The 19,006-nt window shown below is 37.6% G+C and overlaps 1 protein-coding gene across 1 annotated transcript; it reads right to left on the minus strand.

The window, feature by feature from the left end:
- Positions 1–809: 809 nt before the first annotated feature.
- Positions 810–2,765, minus strand: LOC128548198 (uncharacterized protein KIAA1958 homolog). The gene is made up of 3 exons (XM_053522644.1): positions 2,693–2,765; positions 2,310–2,592; positions 810–1,566 (listed from the first exon to the last, which is right to left on the minus strand). The coding sequence occupies exons 1-3, from the start codon at positions 2,763–2,765 to the stop codon at positions 810–812; spliced, it is 1,113 nt and encodes a 370-aa protein (XP_053378619.1).
- Positions 2,766–19,006: the final 16,241 nt, after the last annotated feature.

Here is a 19,006-nt window from a genome sequence, read left to right on the forward strand (position 1 = left end):
TATATATCAGCACAGTAAAACTGTTCTGATATATATCGGAACACTTTCTCTATTGAGGTCCTATCAAGGGAGTATAATTTTTTCCTTTCAAAGAAAAGATGATTTTAGCTCCAATTTACAGTTCACAGAGAAAGAATATATTTATCGCAACACTTTTTCTTACAATGGCAAGGTCCTATGGAGGGAGTATTATTTTTTCCTGCCAATGAAAACATGATTTTATTTCAAATTTATTGTTCACGGAGATAGAGTGATCACAAATACCTGCATCTATAAAGTAAAAGAATAAATAAACTAGAATATTTCGAAGATTCGATATTTATCATTATCTCTAAATGAACATCAGAAATACATGATTGTCATGAAATATGAAATTCAAAGTTTTCTTAAATGTTTCTTAAAACTGAAAAGCGCTAAAAAAAGTATCCGTTATGTGCTATTTTGCTAAAATGTATCTGCTATGGCACTATAATGTATGTGCTACGGGTAGGTCAATTATATAATCATTATGAACAACAATTCCAACACACTGTTACAACAGTTCTCGTACGATATTAAAACTGAAAGTGCATCCAGAGAATGAGTGATTTCCAGAAAATAAACCCTTAAAACTTGGATCACTGCGTTTATTATCCACTGACTCGTCGTTATCCTTTAGAACACTTTCAGCATTTTTCTCATTGACCGTTTCACACTGTGCCTTGATTGTCGTCTGCGGTGGATTTAGTGTGTTTGAAATTTCTTTCAACATTGCGGGAGACGGTTTTTGGTATTTCCTAACCCGGTAGTGGATCTGTGGCCAGTTCGTTTCATAATCTCTTCCTCGGAATTCCTCCTGGTAGAGTGTTGTGGCACACGTTTTCTTTTCCACTATGGTTTGTGTATCTACCTTCTAAACCTGCAGACGAACAAATGTCTTTCATGAAAGTTTTTAACTTATTAATTCCAACAACTTGTTCCCCGTAACGCAAGTGTCCCTCGGATTTGTTTAAAGGCCGCCGATAAAATGGACCCGAAAGCCCCAATGCATTCAGATACTGCTCATAAAAGTCAACAATTCCACTATTTTCATCATAATGTCTTATAATTTTTGGTTCAATACGCCTGTGTTTTAATCCTCCATTGTACGTTTTACTGTTTGTACCTTTAAATTCTATGTAACGACCATTTTCGTCACTCCCGATTGCAAATTGGTTACAGTTTAATGTTCGGTGTTCATCCAAAGCCCTTAATCCGAAAAATTTACAGTTATAGAAATACATGGTATGCTGAAGAGCAACAGATGAACTGTTCCCAAATACACCTTTAGACCACAAAATCTTTTCATCTTCTTCATTGACTGGTTTTGCCTCCCTCTGACCAATACCTAACCCATCCTTTGTCAGCTTTTTCATCTGAGCATCTAGTACCTCGCGGAACCTCGCGTATCGTGCATTCGTCTCATCCAAGAAGTTTTTATCATAGATGCCAGAAGATCGGAGATTTCTCAAGAGTCCACAGGCAATATTATATAGCGATCCAGGTGGGTAGGGGGAACCATCCTGCTTTCTTGCTTCTACCACAAAACTGCAAGTATAAAAACATACTAGTTAATGTTGTACTCTCCATGAATTCAAAAATCTAAAAAGAATTGCACAATATATCAATGTGGCATTGTGCTCACTGCTACAAGTAGACACCATTGTTTATAAATTATATGACTGAAAACTTGTTGAAAAAGACGTTAAATCCGAACACACACACTAAGATTTTACCAGTTACAAATCTAAATCGACATGGCCGTCGATTTATTTTGACTAACAACGTACATTTCCATGCAAAAATGTTGAAAACTTTCTGAAAAGTACCAGTTTTCGAAATCGTAATTTTGCCTATTTTCATAATTGGAAAGCTACATTTTTACGCCATTAAACATGAAAAGTGATTCTTAAAAGCTATTTTAATCACCATCGGATACCTTTATTCAGGAATGTCTAGTTTAAAACTATCTTGCCAAGCAAAGCTCTATTAAGGATGAGTTAGATAAAACTGTATTTAGAAATATATATCCTAAGAATGCCATTTTTAGTGACCATAAATTATTTTTCAACAACATTTGGAGTTCATTCAGCAAAAACTAGAAACTGTTGGGCTAGTTCGAAATATCCAGTCTACAGTGAATAGGCTCCAATTTATATAGAATGCAGTCGCAGCCAAATCTCAAAGCGTTTGCAACTGATCTCGTCACTTCAACAAACCTGTATAATTCACAATGCTACATCTTGATTGCATTATAATTGAAACAAAGGTACATGTGCTTTTTGACTTACCGTGAAAGGTGTGTGTTGATATCGCATTCCTCGAGTGGTGGAATTTCCTCTCCGTCCAGTTTCCGAACGGATCTCCAAGCCTCAAATACAGAGGTGGCCCACTTTGTACTCCTCTCGGTGTTACCCGATTTCTGGTCCTTGACCAGTGCGTCAAAATCTTCAGTTTTGGTAGTTTTTCCAAAGCGATTTTCACAATGTGTATCCACACCCAACAGTTCACAATTTTCTCCAGTCGGTAGTTTCAACGTAAAACTACCGAAAAAGTCTGCACTGGTACAATCCTCTACAAGATTTTTAAACTGAGAATCTGGGCAAGTCAAACGATTCCTTGTTTTCAAATAAATCCAGAGCTTGCGACAACACTATATCGTCTTCTTGCATACTTTCAATCTCGTCAAGAACCTGAGATAAAAATATGTCCTGTCCATCATCTAATTTTAAATCGGAATCCGACATATTTTGATTTTTTATACTCCGTTTTTGTTGTTTTTTTTACGTTGTTTTATTTCTGATAGCTTGTTCGCGTTTACGTAGCTATACAGCATGAGATAGCGCACTGAAATGAAAAATATTACTTGGGCGCTGAAGCAAATTAGACTCCGAGATAAGCGTTTGGCCAATGAAATGCAAAGAGTAAATACAAATGTAGAAATCTGTTGGATACTTTTACCTGGGGAACACATTTTCTAAAACAGAACGTTTCTGGGTTTCAGTCAGTGAGGTGCAGAAAGGGAATCATAAGTGTAAAAATAATTATAAAAATTAATTTAAATGATAGATCTATAAACGAAAAATAATAAATAAATTGAAATGATAGAACTATGCGATAAAACAGTTATAATATGTGATGCTCGTGTGTTACGAGGATATATCAGAGCTAGGGGTACATCTCGGTATATTTCTCTTCACATATCTGTCTCGGCCTAACGGCCTCGACGATATGTGCAGAGAAAAATACCGAGATGTACCCCTAGCTCTGATATATCCTGGTAACACACTCTCACACTTACTATAACTATTACTTATTAAATTTATATGAGCGTTGAAATTAAAACATATTTTTTTCTTATTTTCGATTTATCAGCCACATTATCTGTCACACATGGCCAAAAGGTTTGCTAACCTCATATTCATAAATGATCTTTATACCACAACAACACCAAGAAAGGTAGGGATCATGTATCTTCTTAAAGTGATTTTTGTCTGACAGGTCAAAACTATGAAACATCTTCTAAACGTGAGTATGAACACATGTGTAATAAGGCCGGTTTACATTTCTACAGGTGCAAAAAAATCTTCTTGAAAATGCTACAAAATGTCAACTATAGGTTCACAATGAAATAAAAACAGAAACTGTTTTTTTTTATATTATATATGAAAATGGCAACTGAGAAAAACCCGTTATCAATATCATGTCCAGGAAGTGCTGCTTGATTGTCTAGTTACTGATACAGACATTATTTTTGTTGTTTGTTTTCATTTTCTAGCATTTTATAACGCTTCCCGTATGTATGTGGTAAGTTTTTTGGGGGTTTTTTTTGGTAAAATACTGTTTACTTTAAAGGAGTATATTTTAAACGGGCCATAACAAAATAAGTTTCATCTGGAATATTACATTCTAATCTAGCAATACTAGAGCGGATCACGGCACTTGACGCTTGCCTTGGATGATCCCGTTGTACTACTTTATTGTACATATGGACTTAAAGGAACCCGCTTCAAGTCTTGAACATTTTCAGTGCCGGTAATTTGCGCGTGCGTGTGTGTTTGCTTGAATTGGCCTTATGTCGGTACAACTTTTTAAACGGACATGCAGCCAGAATAGCACAAAGAAGAGCACGTATTATACAATATATTGAGAACCAGAAACCAGTATTGGTAAAGGTGATAGATTCTATATTGTGTATTGTGAAAAGGATTAATAGTAGAGTCAAATACATTCCAATTATTGGAGAGTTTTGCAACCAGAGAACAGATGGACATTCCGAATTTCGAGAAACAAAATGTAAAACATAGTGTCTATTGTATTTTAAAATGAGATTAGAGGAATCAACTCCCTTAGCAATGTATTTTACTTCATAATTATATTGTAAATGATCTATTTTTAAATTAATGACGGTCCTGACTGGTACGGTAAGAACGCTCAACTCGTAAACAAGTGGTGGCGAGTTTGAACCCCTACGGAAGCGGAATTAGAACACATGTAGGCTACAAGAGCTCCTTACCGTTCGAGTGGTCTTATCATTTGTTGAAAGATACTGTAAAGCTTGCATGATTAAGCAAAAGACGTTTTATGGATTATATTAAAACTTTGTAGCATTGATACATCGAAACAATACGTCTGCAGAATAATTTCACAACGCAAATGAATTATAAACGAGGCGTATAATCATTTCAAGTTTTTGAGATATATTGAAACATTGTTCGGGTTGAATGAATGAATGAATGAAGGAATAAAGGAAGGATGGAAGGAAGGAAGGTAGAAGGAAGGAAGGAAGGAAGGAACGAACGAACGAAGGGAGGGAGGAACGAACGAACGTTTGATTAAATGAACGCTTGACTGACTGACTAACTGACTGACTAACTGACTGACTGAATGAATGAACGCTTGATTGAATGAATGAATGAACGAACGCTTGATTGAATGAATGAATGAATGAAAGAATGAATGATTAAATTAACGAACGAACGCTTGAATGAATGAATGAATGAATGAATAAATGATTCAATGAATGAATGAACGAACGAACGAACGTACGCTTGAATGAATGAATGAATGAATGAATGAATGAACGAACACTTGATTGAATGAACGCTTGATTGAATGAATGGATGAAGGAACACTTGATTGAATGAATGAACGCTTGAATGAATGAATGGATGAACGAACGAACGAACGCTTGAATGAATGAATGAACGCTTGATTGATTGATTGAATGAATGAATGAACGAACGAACGAACGATTGAATGAAGGAATGAATGAACGCTTGATTGATTGAATGAATGAATAAATGAACGAACGAACCGCTTGAATGAATGAATGAATAAATGAACGCTTGGTTGAATGAATGAACGCTTGATTGATTGAATGAATGAATGAATGAACGCTTGATTGAATGAATGAATGAATGAATGAATGAATGAATGATTAATGAACGAACGAACGCTTGAATGAATGAACGCTTGATTGAATGAATGAACGCTTGATTGATTGAATGAATGAATGAATGAATGAATGAACGCTTGATTGATTGAATGAATGAATGAATGAATGAATGAATGATTAATGAACGAACGAACGCTTGAATGAATGAATGAATGAACGCTTGATTGATTGAATGAAGGAATGAACGCTTGATTTATTGAATGAATGAACGAATGAATGAATGAATGAACGAATGAACGCTTGAATGAATGAATGAATGAACGAACGAACGAACGAATGAACAATAGATGGAATGAACTCTTGAACGAACACTTAATTGAATGAACGCTGAATGAATGGATGAACGAACACTTCATTGAATGTAGGGACGCTTGATTGAATGAATGAATGAACGCTTGATTGAATGAATGAATGTATGAACGAACGAACGAATACTTGTTCGAATGAACGCTTGATTGAATGAATGAACTAACGCTTGATTGAATGAATGAATTAATTCTTGAATGAATGAATGTATGAACGAACGAACGCTTAAATAAATGAATGAATGAATGAACGTACGCTTAAATGAATGAAGAATGAATGAATGAATGCACGCATGTACGAACAAACGCTGGAATGAATGAATGAATGAATGAAATGTGCTTGATTGAATGATGAATATTCCCTTGAATGAATTAAAGTATGAACGAACGCTTGAATGAATGAATGAATGAATGAATGAATGAATGAATGAATGAATCTTTCATTCAGTTAATTTGTTTACTTCTTGAAATAGAAAGTTTACAACAGTTTCAGAATTACCTTCGGTATCGTAGTAATTGAATTCAGAAAGTTTTGGCACATCTTCTGGTTTCAGCTGTTGTATTTCCGGGCGTAACTGTTCCAAGTTCGTTAGATCCGGTGCAACAAAACTTCTGGAGCCAGTCTGGCCGATTCGAGAGCGCCCGTCGAAACTTTCCCCATTAATTAGCGATACAGTCAGAATAACATACAACAGGATTATCCCTAATAACATTTTCGGTTAACATTTATCACTAACTTGGGAAGTTTTGCCATTTGTCAAGTTTATTTTTCCAAAATAGCATTTTCTTTTTATTTACATTTTGTTAAATTTTGTATTCCGCCATTTTGAAAATTAGTCAACCACGTGAATACACAAAGTTCGTATTTCGTTGCCGCCGGTTATCTAACAGTTAAATTATCGATCATTTCCTTATTTGGTTGACAAGTTTGATTTTAAATTATTACCTTAAATTGAATAATTGCATTGACATGTCATTTTATAAGTTTATAGGGAACAAATTAACATACCTATTTATTTATATATGCCCTATATTTCTGACCGTTCAAAGAAGTATAAAATACACAATATTTATTTTTATAGCTCTTTGGACCGTTCGACCAGCCTCTTGTCCAAAATTTCGAGAACTGACATAAACATTTGTTTTCCATCTCATAAACTGAAAAGTTAATATGAACTTTTCAGGATTAGAACCCACGTTTATAAAGTTTAAGTGAAATCATGCGCTTCTTTCAAGTAAAAATCCAGCTGAAATAGATGTGTGTAAAAAGGGTATAGGAAATAATAGCCTTTAACCCAGTATACCAAACTGTTCCTGTTACCAGTACGAAATAATTACTTTCCAAATATGACTTATTCTTATTTTGACTGGGGCAGTCCTTTTAAGAAAAGTCAAACTGCACGCAGGAGTTGCATCCCTTCAACTTCATAGGCAAGGGAGATCACTGCGTACAAGAAATTGAAGAAAGAACTATTATTTTATTAGTCCGATAGCATCAACTTCAAATACTTATGCGGCATTATCGTTAATTTAATACATATATAAATGCACAGCAACCGAAAATTGCTTTTATAAAACATTCATCAAAAACACTGTGTGCAGTACCACTGACAAAGTTTTTCTGACAAATCTCAAAATTCAACACCAGCAAATGTTTATGGTCAAAGTTTCCAGGGTAAAATGTGAAGACGGAAATGTTCCCATGGTGTCAAGCATATGCCTGTCATGTAATTTCAGCAATATATTGCACAGAAATTTAGGGAAAGCTAAAAGAAACCCCTAGGAACTATTTGAATCTGCCATTTAAACGGCGATACCATTATTTGCCTCGATTTGGGCTATTTTTGTCATCAGAAAACATTTTAATTCATCCTCCTCTTTTAGCTGTTGTAGAAATACTGCCTATTACTTTTGTAGAATATTATTTTCATAACAAATGTTGACAAAAGACGTTAAACATCGTTTATAACAACGGTGAATTGATGAAAACTTCCTTCGTTTTAAAATAGATAAATTGCCAAACGGTCAGACCGCAAGAAAAAGGTCAGCATTTTGTGCCAATATGAAATACATGGGCCACTATAATATCTTCTATTTATTATATAGCAATGATTTATGATGGAGGAAAACCTCAGATGCCCTTTCTTATATTGTGTCAGGCATGGGTTGATAGAACCGTCAACTTCCGTAAGCCAACTCACATGGAGAATTCAACATACAAAGTGAACTGGCAAGTGATTCAAAGTCAGTGACCTTAACCACTCGCCCAAGGAGATTTTCTAAAACATTTAATCAGATAGAACTTTCCATACAGGCGGACAATCAGTCTTGAAGACGCAGTGTTTTAAAGCTAAGGCATTTTAGTTAAGTTGGTCTGCAGTTCGCAGTTCGCGTTTCGAATTGCGAACTGCAAACTGGTCTGCAGTTCGCAGTTCGCGATTCGAATTGCGAACTGCAAACTGGTCTGCAGTTCGCGATTCGAATTGCGAACTGTAAACTGGTCTGCACTTTACGATTCAAAGGTCAACGTGCCGTCTGATCAACAATGTCCTGCACATTGCAGACAAGAATGCATTTCACAGTTGGTCTCAGTTCTCGTTTCGAACTGCGAACTGCAAACTGGTCTGCAGTTTGCAATTCGTGTTGCGAACTGCAAACTAGTCTGCAGTTTACGATTCAAATTTCAAAGTGTGCAGTCTGATCAGCACTGCCCGGCAAATTGTAGACAAGAATGCATTTCACATTTAGACTGAAGTTAGCAGTTCGCGTTTCGAATTGCGAACTGCAAACTGGTCTGCAGTTCGCAATTCGAATTGCAAACTGTAAACTGGTCTGCGCTTTACGATTCAAATGTCAACGTGCAGTCTGATCAACACTGTCCTGCGCATTGCAGACAGAATGCATTTCACAGTTGGTCTGCAGTTCGCGTTTCGAATTGCAAACTGTAAACTGGTCTGCGCTTTACGATTCAAATGTCAACGTGCAGTCTGATCAACACTGTCCTGCGCATTGCAGACAGAATGCATTTCACAGTTGGTCTGCAGTTCGCGTTTCGAATTGCGAACTGCAAACTGGTCTGCAGTTTGAGATTCATATTGCGAACTGTAAACTGGGCAGCAGTTTACAATTCAAATTTCAAAGTGCAGTCTGATCAGCACTGTCCAGCGCATTGCGGACAAGAATGCATTTCATACTTAATCTGCAGTTTGCATTTCGCGTTTCCAACTGCGAACTGCAAACTGGTCCGCAGTTCGCGTTCCGAATTGCAAACTGCAATCTTGTCTGCTGATTACAATAAAAAATTCAAAGTACAGTCTGATGAGCACTTTCTTACGCATTGGAGACAAGAATGCATTTAGCAGCTGGTCTATAGTTCGCAGGTTGTGTTTCCAGTTGCGAACTGCAAACTGGTCTGCAGTTCGCTGTTCGCGTTTCGAATTGCGAACTGCAAACTGGTCTGCAGTTCGCAGTTCGCAGTTCGCGATTCGAATTGCGAACTGCAAACTGGTCTGCAGTTCGCGATTTGAATTCGAACTGCAAACTGGTCTGCAGTTCGGGATTCGTATTGCAAACTGTAAACTGGGCTACAATTTACGATTCAAATTTCAAAGTGCAGTCTGATCAGCTAACTAATACAGATGAATAACTCTAGTTACCCTAAACGGTGTTATTTTATGCTAAAATCTTTAGATAACGTAGGTAGAATCACCTGGGCTACTCAGGTCAAACACTTGTTATTTTTGTATGGTTTGGTTATGTTTGGGTTTCACATGATGTTGGAAATATTGACTACTTCGTTAGTATTTTTCGTCAAAGACTCTTAGATTGTCATAAACAAAACTGGAAAGAGTCTATCGAAGAATCAAGTAGATGTCACCATTATAAAGATTTTAAAACTTTATTAAATACAAAACGTTACCTTACAATAAATTTGCCATTTAAATACAGACTAGCAATGTCAAAATTTCGTTGTTCAAGCCATAAGCTGCATGTTGAAACTGGTAGACACAACAATACACCTTTTGAATCTCGTATCTTCGTATCTGCCAATTTTGTTATAACAGAAGTAACACTAGTATAGTTGAATGTGAATATCATGCTTTTTTCAATGTGAGAAATTTAGTTAGATCCGTAATCAGTATCTTCTTAATTGGTATTCATCTGACAGAAGTATACAAAGTTTTTATAACATACTTAGCTCTGATAATGAAAAGGTGTTATATCTAACAGCATTGTATCTTGAGAAACTCTTAAATAATGTTTGACCTGTTAAATATGATATTCAGCAGCCTATGTTTACTAGTCGACTGTGTGCTGAACCTATGAATATGTATTTTAACTTATCCGATTGTATATGTATACATTTTGTGGGATCACAACTGTTTATTAATATATATTTACTTACTATATATTATGTAGTGTATTTTGGGCCGGAGGCCTTTGTTACATTTCATAAACTTTTGACTTGACTTGACTTGACTGTCCAGTGCATTGCGGACAAGAATACATTTCATAATTAGTCTGCAGTTCGCATTTCGCGTTTCCAACTGCGAACTGCAAACTGGTCCGCAGTTCGCGTTCCGAATTGCAAACTGCAATCTTGTCGGCTGATTACAATAAAAATATCAAAGTGCAGTCTAATCAGCACATTCTTGCTCATTTCACAGTTGGTCTATAGTTCGCAGTTTGTGTTTCGAATTGCGAACTGCAAACTGGTCTGCAGTTCGCAGTTCGCAGTTCGCGATTCGAATTGCGAACTGCAAACTGGTCTGCAGTTCGCGATTTGAATTCGAACTGCAAACTGGTCTGCAGTTCGAGGTTCGTATTGCAAACTGTAAACTGGGCTACAATTTACGATTCAAATTTCAAAGTGCAGTCTGATCAGCACTGTCCAGCTCATTGCGGACAAGAATGCTTTTCATAATTAGTCTGCAGTTCGCATTTCGCGTTTCCAACTGCGAACTGCAAACTGGTCCGCAGTTCGCGTTCCAAATTGCAAACTGCAATCTTGTCTGCTGATTACAATAACAATTTCGAAGTGCAGTCTGAACAGCACTTTCTTGCGCATTGCAGACAAGCATGCATTTCACAGTTGGTCTATAGTTCTCAGTTTGTGTTTCAAATTGCGAACTGCAAACTGGTCTGCAGTTCGCAGTTCGTGATTCGAATTGCGAACTGCAAACTGGTCTGCGGTTCAAGATTCAAAATAAAAATATATTTGAACGTTACTCTTATACTTTTAATTAATAGATCAGTATTTGCTAAATATAAAATTTTGAGCCGTGCCATGAGAAAATCAACATAGTGGGTTTGCGACCAGCATGGATCCAGACCAGCTTGCGCATCCGCTCAGTCTGGTCAGGATCCATGCTGTTCGCTAATGGTTTCTCTAATTGCAGTAGGCTTTAAAAGTGAACAGCATGAATCCTGACCAGACTGCGCGGATGCGCAAGCTCGTCTGGATCCATGCTGGTCGCAAACCCACTATGTTGATTTTCTCATGGCACGGCTCATTAATGTTAATGGTCTGCACTTCCTCCCTTTTCAGTAGAACTGTAAAGTGCCGGCAAGTCTGCGGCTCCTAGTTTTCGATTCGAACTACGAACTGCAAACTGGCCTGCAGTTCTCAGTTCGCAGTTCGCAATTCGTAGTTCATAATTCGAATTGCGAACTGCAAACTGGTCTGCAGTTCGCAGTTCACGATTCGAATTGCGAACTGCAAACTGGTCTGCAGTTCAAGATTCAAAATGAAAATGAATTTGAAGGTTACTCTTATACTTTAAAGTAATAGGCAAGTGTTTGCTAAACATAAATGTGAAAAGTCTGCACTTCCTCCCTCTCCATTAGAACTGCAGACAAGAATGCATTTCACAGTTGGTCTACAGTTCGCAGTTTGCGTTTCGAATTGTGAACTGCAAACTGGTCCGCAGTTCGCAGTCCGCCTTTCGAATTGCAAACTGCAAACTGGCCTGCAGTTCGCAGTTCGCGATTCGAATTGCGAACTGCAAACTGGTCCGCTGTTCGCAGTTCGCCTTTCGAATTGCGAACTGCAAACTGGCCTGCAGTTCGCAGTTCGCAGTTCGCGATTCGAATTGCGAACTGCAAAATGGTCTGCAGTTCGCGATTCAAATTCGAACTGAAAACTGGTCTGCAGTTCGAGATTCGTATTGAGAACTGTACACTGTGCTGCAGTTTACGATTCTAATTTCAAAGTGCAGTCTGATCAGCACTGCCCGGCAAATTGTAGACAAGAATGCATTTCACAGTTGGTCTGCAGTTTGCAGTCCTCAGTTCACGTTTTCAAATGCGATCTGCAAACTGGAAAGTAAAGAAGAAATGAAAAATCTTGAAATGGAGCTGCTCTATCTTGCAGAATTTTTTCCAATGAATTTAGTAACATTTTTATGGAGGAGCCACCCATATCAATTACCGGTGACGAATATAGATAAGCTTAAATATAAACAATGAAAACATGTAGAAGTTATAGCATGTTTGTCACGGGATGTAACATTTCATGTTCTTTAAACTTAATAGTGACGTGCGCCGCGCATAGCGGGGAAACTAATACTTTTCCCTGGCGGTATCGTCTGCTGTTTAATTAAATTAGATATCCTCGGCAATGAACGTGTTATTACGAATATTAACGGAGATGTCCGAGGCACTTCATCCTTGCCCGTACAGTCTTTGTGAATTCTTGTCATGTAGGTTACATTCTACCAATTCAATTCCTTATTTATTTCATATTAATAACAAAACATTCAGACCTTTAGAGCATTTCAATGATATGAAAACCATATATGGTCATTTAGTATAACATGTCTTCTTATCAAAAATAGAAAAATATTGACATGTTTTATGTTGTATATAAAAAAAAATAATCTGTTCGGAGAAACATCACCCTCTAAAAATGCCCCCATGAAAACAGCCGTTTAGCAATTACGCGTAGGTAGACATTTTTCGCAAAGAATAAAACTTATTCCAGGAAATTTACAATGAAAATGGTCTAGATCTATTCTCAATACAATAAGCAACAAGTCAAATGGTTTACCGCGGCCAGAAATTTGTACAAACCGGACAGAAGTTGCGAAATTGTCATTTGTGCAGGAAAGAAGCGTTTACCGTAATGTCCAGTACTGGACAGGTATAGTGACCATGCACGGACACAGCCAATTTTCTCAGAGGGAGGCCGATCCCCTGCCCCCCCCCCCCCCCCCCCCCCCCCCCCCCCCCCCACCCTGGACATTTTGAAATTTAGCACTTCATTTTTTGCATTCTGGGACAGTTTTATGGACTAACCTGTTAAATTTGGGAAAATGATAAAATCAAGCTTTCTTGAAGGTAAAATTCTTAGTTTCTTTTAGATAAATCATATGAATTATGTCGGGGTCGTATGTAGCAGCAGCCGTATATACTTTACATGTAGTCCTAATGTTGCCTTTTTCGAAAAACATTTTCTTTCCTTCTTGTCTTCTTTCCTTTTTTAAAGATTTTCCAGAGGGGATCCGGACCCCCGGTACCCCCTCTCTGGATCCGCGTATGGTGACATATCATGCTTTCTGTTTATGCAGGTAAACTTGTGTTTGGTTAAATTTCAACAGAGCACAATTGTCTGAACAGTGTACAAACTCATTACTGTTTTTTCGGGCAAGGGTGGAAAAAAAGTGGTAAACAATGAAAGCAGTAACAGTTTTATTAAAAAAAATAAACAATGAGACAAACATTTCCAACATCTTTGGACGGTTCAAAAATCCCATGTTAAACATACGATAAAGGTTAAAGGTCAGTAATTCAAATCCTTCTTTGTTTCATATAAAAAACGACAACTTCATGTCGTCTTTACGTATCTTTAGAGAACATCACTTTTTCCTACACCAATTTTTCATGAAAGTTCTATCACAAATTAACGCAAAAATGAAAAGAAAATAGGGGGTTGAATAGTTCCTAGTGAAATGCCAGTCAGTTGTGGTCTGCTACCCTAAAAATGGCGCATATTTGCTCTCCTCCGCGCAATAAACACCTACTTCCGGTTTCGATCTGCAAAACTTGCCATGTGGGTTGTATGAACATGAAAACCGTCTCATTTCATGCAGAATGTATTCTAGTAGCGAAAAAGTGTGATTAAAGCACTCGTTCTACACGAATTTGCGCAGAAAATGGGAAAATTAGGATCTATTTATTATGGACTTCTTTCGACTACACCACGGAAGCACATTTTCGACCGAATTACTGACCTTATTCCTAAAGCCCGAAACGCGTGAAAATGTTCCGAATGTAAATCGGGTGAAATAGATGCTCGTATAGTTAGATTATGCGTCTAGATTGATTAAACTGGGCGAGTCTACTTACTTATTACTTGAGGATGAAAAAAACGTGTTTTTTAAATGTTGCTCTTAAACAAGGGTGGCGGTTGAACTACTAAAAGTACAACAATAGTTAATTCACAACAAATCGTACGGTATGTTTTTATAATCAGTAGAAGCTAGTCGTATTTACGCTTATGAGACCTGTTTCACCCATAAGTAAAGAATTCACAGGTCCATAATGAAATATTTTCCCCAGCGTGCAAATACTTGTCCTATTCAATATGTATTTATACATAAACATAAGCCAAAAATTTAACTGTCACCTCCTCATGTCACTCATTATACCAGACTTCATCCATAGCATGGAACTTTTTTTGACTACTTCACATGTAACACTGAGTAGTCACTTCCGGTTTGGTGTAATCCGTCCTGTATGACCAATCTTCTTGGTTTGTTTTATGAGTATAAAGGAGAGCTAGAATGAGAGAAAGAAATTCACTGGTGTTCTCTTAGTACCTTTTACTGCCAAATTCCTTCTACGCTCAGAGTAGTTAATGTACTCTTACGAGCAATACAGTAAAGTTCATAGAAAACTGAATTAAAATCATTTAGAATTCTTATGATTACTTCAATTAATTCACCAGTCGGTGTGGCAAGGAATATTTTGAAATATCTTTAATATTGTAGTTTGTATTTCTTTACAGAGCGCGTGAATTTTTTTTTTTTTTTTTTTTTTTGTGTAAACTTTGTATTATTTTATCTTTATTTTATCAGTTGATGTATATTGTGACATGTTTCAATGTAAAGATATTTACACCCATTATAAGGATCGTCTACAGCCAAGTATGGCCTAATGTAACTCTTGAATGGCTTAAAGCCCAACCCGTTTACTGTCATGATGTTATAACATTTTTTCTTATGGAATGTTTTTAACTCAAATACATTTCTATTGTATTTAGGACTTATTAAAAGGTCATAAAACACATGAACTGACATATAAAAAATAAAATGAAAAAATCTTGTGCAGCTTTTGCAGTAGTGCGTTGTTCCTGTAAAATAATTCAGCTTTACATTGTGTGATTTCTATTACAGTACATGTGTGTATATCATTTTAATTTTAAACAAAAATTATATTGCCCTTTGTAAATAAAATCAACGAAAGATTAATTGTAAGATTAATCAAAGAACTGTTTCATTTGACGGAATTTGCCCGGATATTCAAGTCACTGTCAGCCCACTCAAAAATGCTCATCTCACGTCTGACTATAGCTCACCTGACTTTGGATTATTTCTGACATATAAAATATTCAGATTGTAACCTACAGGTCAATGCAAGTTTGACATATCTGCGTCGAAGCCTGTATTGATTGTCCAGTCAGAGAGAGAGGCTAATTTTGCGATGAACTGCACCTGAGACGGGCTAATTTTGCCACGAACTTTACCTATTTCTAACTTTCAGAAACAGAACAATTTGATAAATAGTAACGAATATTAACGAAAGTAGTCCACACACAAGCAAAGTACGCAGTCGTATTTTGACAGTGTTTAAAGCGAAATATACTGGACCTATTGTACAAAATATTCATAGATAGTGTCATATAAAGAAGAAAGTCCGTATAATCTCGTCCCGGCAAAACCAGCATATTACATACATCTGCTAATAAAATACCACATTTAACACCATTCTTGCCGCGCCTTCGGATATGTCCAAAGGTAGCACTGGAATGGCTCATCGACAGACACGTTTTATTGTCTTGGTATTATAATGAAATATGACATAAGAAATCTGCAAACGGTCAGTACTAGAGCCTGGGCTTTGATCTTGGCTTAGAAACATTACTTTATAAATATTGTTTGGTTTAATGTAAGTGGGGCTTTGATATGTGCAGGTGTCTAATACTTTTAGAGATTTTATCTATTTGTGCCATTGATAAGTAATCTGAATTAAATTGTCCATAACTAATTGGAACGACGACATTTTTTTGTCGCAGTCGCAATTATGCACTCGGCACTAAGACCTGCATGATTGGTCAACATACCTTAAATGGGCGTAAGAAGAGAGTTGTGTTGTTTGTCTGTGCAAAATGTAACCAATCAAAGTGTTTAAATGATACAATGGGGCTAAAGTGATTGAATATATGTCTCGCAATTTTCTTAAAAAATATATGGACATTAAACAATAAATGTCAAATGATTTAGTTGTCTCCTTTATTTGTTTTAATGTCATTTTTTACCAGTTCCAAATGATCGCTAATCAAAGTTCAATGCATTATTCACAATTTTAATTGTAAACCGCATATACATTATGACAGAGAATGTTTAAAGTCCAGTGATTAATCCTTTTTTGTATTGTATTAAAAACCGCTAACTTCAGGCCGTCTTTACGTATCTTTAGAGAACATCAATTTTTCCTACAACTCCGTTTCAAAAGCTCTGTTACAAATGATAATAACAAGAAAATGGGGGTTGGATATTCCTATTAAAATGCTTGCAGTTCGCAATTCGAATCGTGAACTACGAATTGCGAACTGCGAACTGAGAACTGCAGACCAGTTTGCAGTTCGCAATTCGAATTATGAACTACGAATTGCGAACTGCGAACTGAGAACTGCTGACCAGATTGCAGTTCGTAGTTTGAATCGAAAACTAGGAGCCGCAGACTTGCCGGCACTTTGCAGTTCTAATCAAGAGGGAGGAAGTGCAGACCATTAATATTAATGAGCCGTGCCATGAGAAAACCAACATAGTGGGTGTGCGACCAGCATGGATCCAGACCAGCCTGCGCATCCGCGCAGTCTGGTCAGGATCCATGCTGTTCGCTTTTAAAGCCTACTGCAATTAGAGAAACCATTAGCGAACAGCATGGATCCCGACCTGATTGCGCGGATGCGCAAGCTGGTCTGGAACCATGCTGGTCGCAAACCCACTATGTTGATTTTTTCATGGCACGGCTCAAAATTTTATATTTAGCAAACACTGACCTATTACTTTAAAATATAAGAGTAACCTTCAAATTCACTTTCATTTTGAATCTTGAACTGCAAACCAGTTTCAGTTCGAATTCGAATTGCGAACTGCAGACCAGTTTGCAGTTCGCAATTCGAAACGCGAACTGCGAACTGCAGACTAGTTTGCAGTTCGCAATTCGAATCGCGAACTGCGGACTGCGAACTGCAGACCAGTTTGCAGTTCGCAATTCGAAACGCAAACTGTGAACTGCAGACCAGTTTGCAGTTCGCAATTCGAAACACAAACTGCGAACTATAGACCAACTGTGAAATGCGCAAGAAAGTGCTGATCAGACTGCACTTTGAAATTATTATTGTAATCAGCAGACAAGATTGCAGTTTGCAAGTCGGAAGGCAAACTGCGGACCAGTTTGCAGTTCGCAGTTGGAAACGCGAAATGCGAACTGCAGACTAATTATGAAATGCATTCTTGCCCGCAATGCGCTGGACAGTGCTGATAGGACTGCTCTTTGAAATTTGATTCGTAAATTGTAGCTCAGTTTACAGCTTGCAATACGAATCCCGAACTGCAGAGCAGTTTGCAGTTCGCAATTCGAATCGCGAACTGTGAACTGCGAACTGCAGACCAGTTTGCAGTTCGCAATTCGAAACGCGAACTCCGAACTTCAGACCAGTTTGCAGATCGCAATTGGAAACACAATCTGAGAACTATAGACCAACTGTGAAATGCATTCCTGTCTGCAATGCGCAAGAAAGTGCTGATCAGACTGCACTTTGAAATTTTTATTGTAATCAGCAGACAAGATTGCAGTTTGCAATTTGGAACGCGAACTGCGGACCAGTTTGAAGATCACAGTTTGAAACGCGAAATTGTAACTTCAGACTAATTATGAAAAGCATTCTTGTCCTCAATGCGCTGGACAGTGCTGATCAGACTGCACTTTGAAATTTGAATCGTAAATTGTGTCCCAGTTTACAGTTCGAAATACGAATCCCGAACTGCAGACCAGTTTGCAGTTCGCAATTCGAATCGCGAACTGCAGACCAGTTTGCAGTTTGCAATTCAGATCGCGAACTGCGAACTGCGAACTGCAGACCAGTTCGCAGTTCACAATTGGAAACACAAACTGCAAACTATAGACCAACTGTGAAATGCATTCTTGTCTGCAATGCGCAAGAAAGTGCTGATCTGACTGCACTTTGAAATTTTTATTGTAATCAGCAGACAAGATTGCAGTTTGCAATTTGGAACGCGAACCGCGGACCAGTTCGCAGTTGGAAATGAGAACTGCAGACTAATTATTAAATGCATTCTGGTCCGCAATGCGCTGGACAGTGCTGATCAGACTGCACTTTGAAATTTGAATCGTAAACTGCAGATTAGTTTGCAGTTCGCACACGAATCGCGAACTGCAGACCAGTTGCAGTTCGCATGTTCGAAACGCGAACTGCAGATCAACTGTGAAATGCATTCTTGTCTGCAATGCGCAGGACAGTGTTGATTAGACTGCACGTTGAAATTTGAATCGTAAACTGCAGACTAGTTTGCAGTTCGCAACACGAATCGCGAACTGCAGACCAGTTTGCAGTTCGCAAGTCGAAACGCGAACTGCAGACCAACCGTTAAATGCATTCTTGTCTGCAATGCGCAGGACAGTGTAGATCAGACTGCACATTGACATTTGAATCGTTAAGTGCAGACCAGTTTACAGTTTGCAATTCGAATCGCGAACTGCAGACCAGTTTGCAGTTCGCAATTCGAATCGCGAACTGCGAACTGCAGACCAGTTTGCAGTTCGCAATTCGAAACGCGAACTGCGAACTGCAGACCAACTTAACTTATATAGCAAAGGCAGCCATTCTGAGTACGATGACGTCACTGATCTTTCCAATGACATCATCATTCTTTCCTTACGTTCTATGTGACAAAAAAAAACAACAACAACAATGACG

This window comes from Mercenaria mercenaria, chromosome 14 (genome assembly GCF_021730395.1).
Source record: "Mercenaria mercenaria strain notata chromosome 14, MADL_Memer_1, whole genome shotgun sequence".
NCBI lineage: Eukaryota > Metazoa > Mollusca > Bivalvia > Venerida > Veneridae > Mercenaria > Mercenaria mercenaria.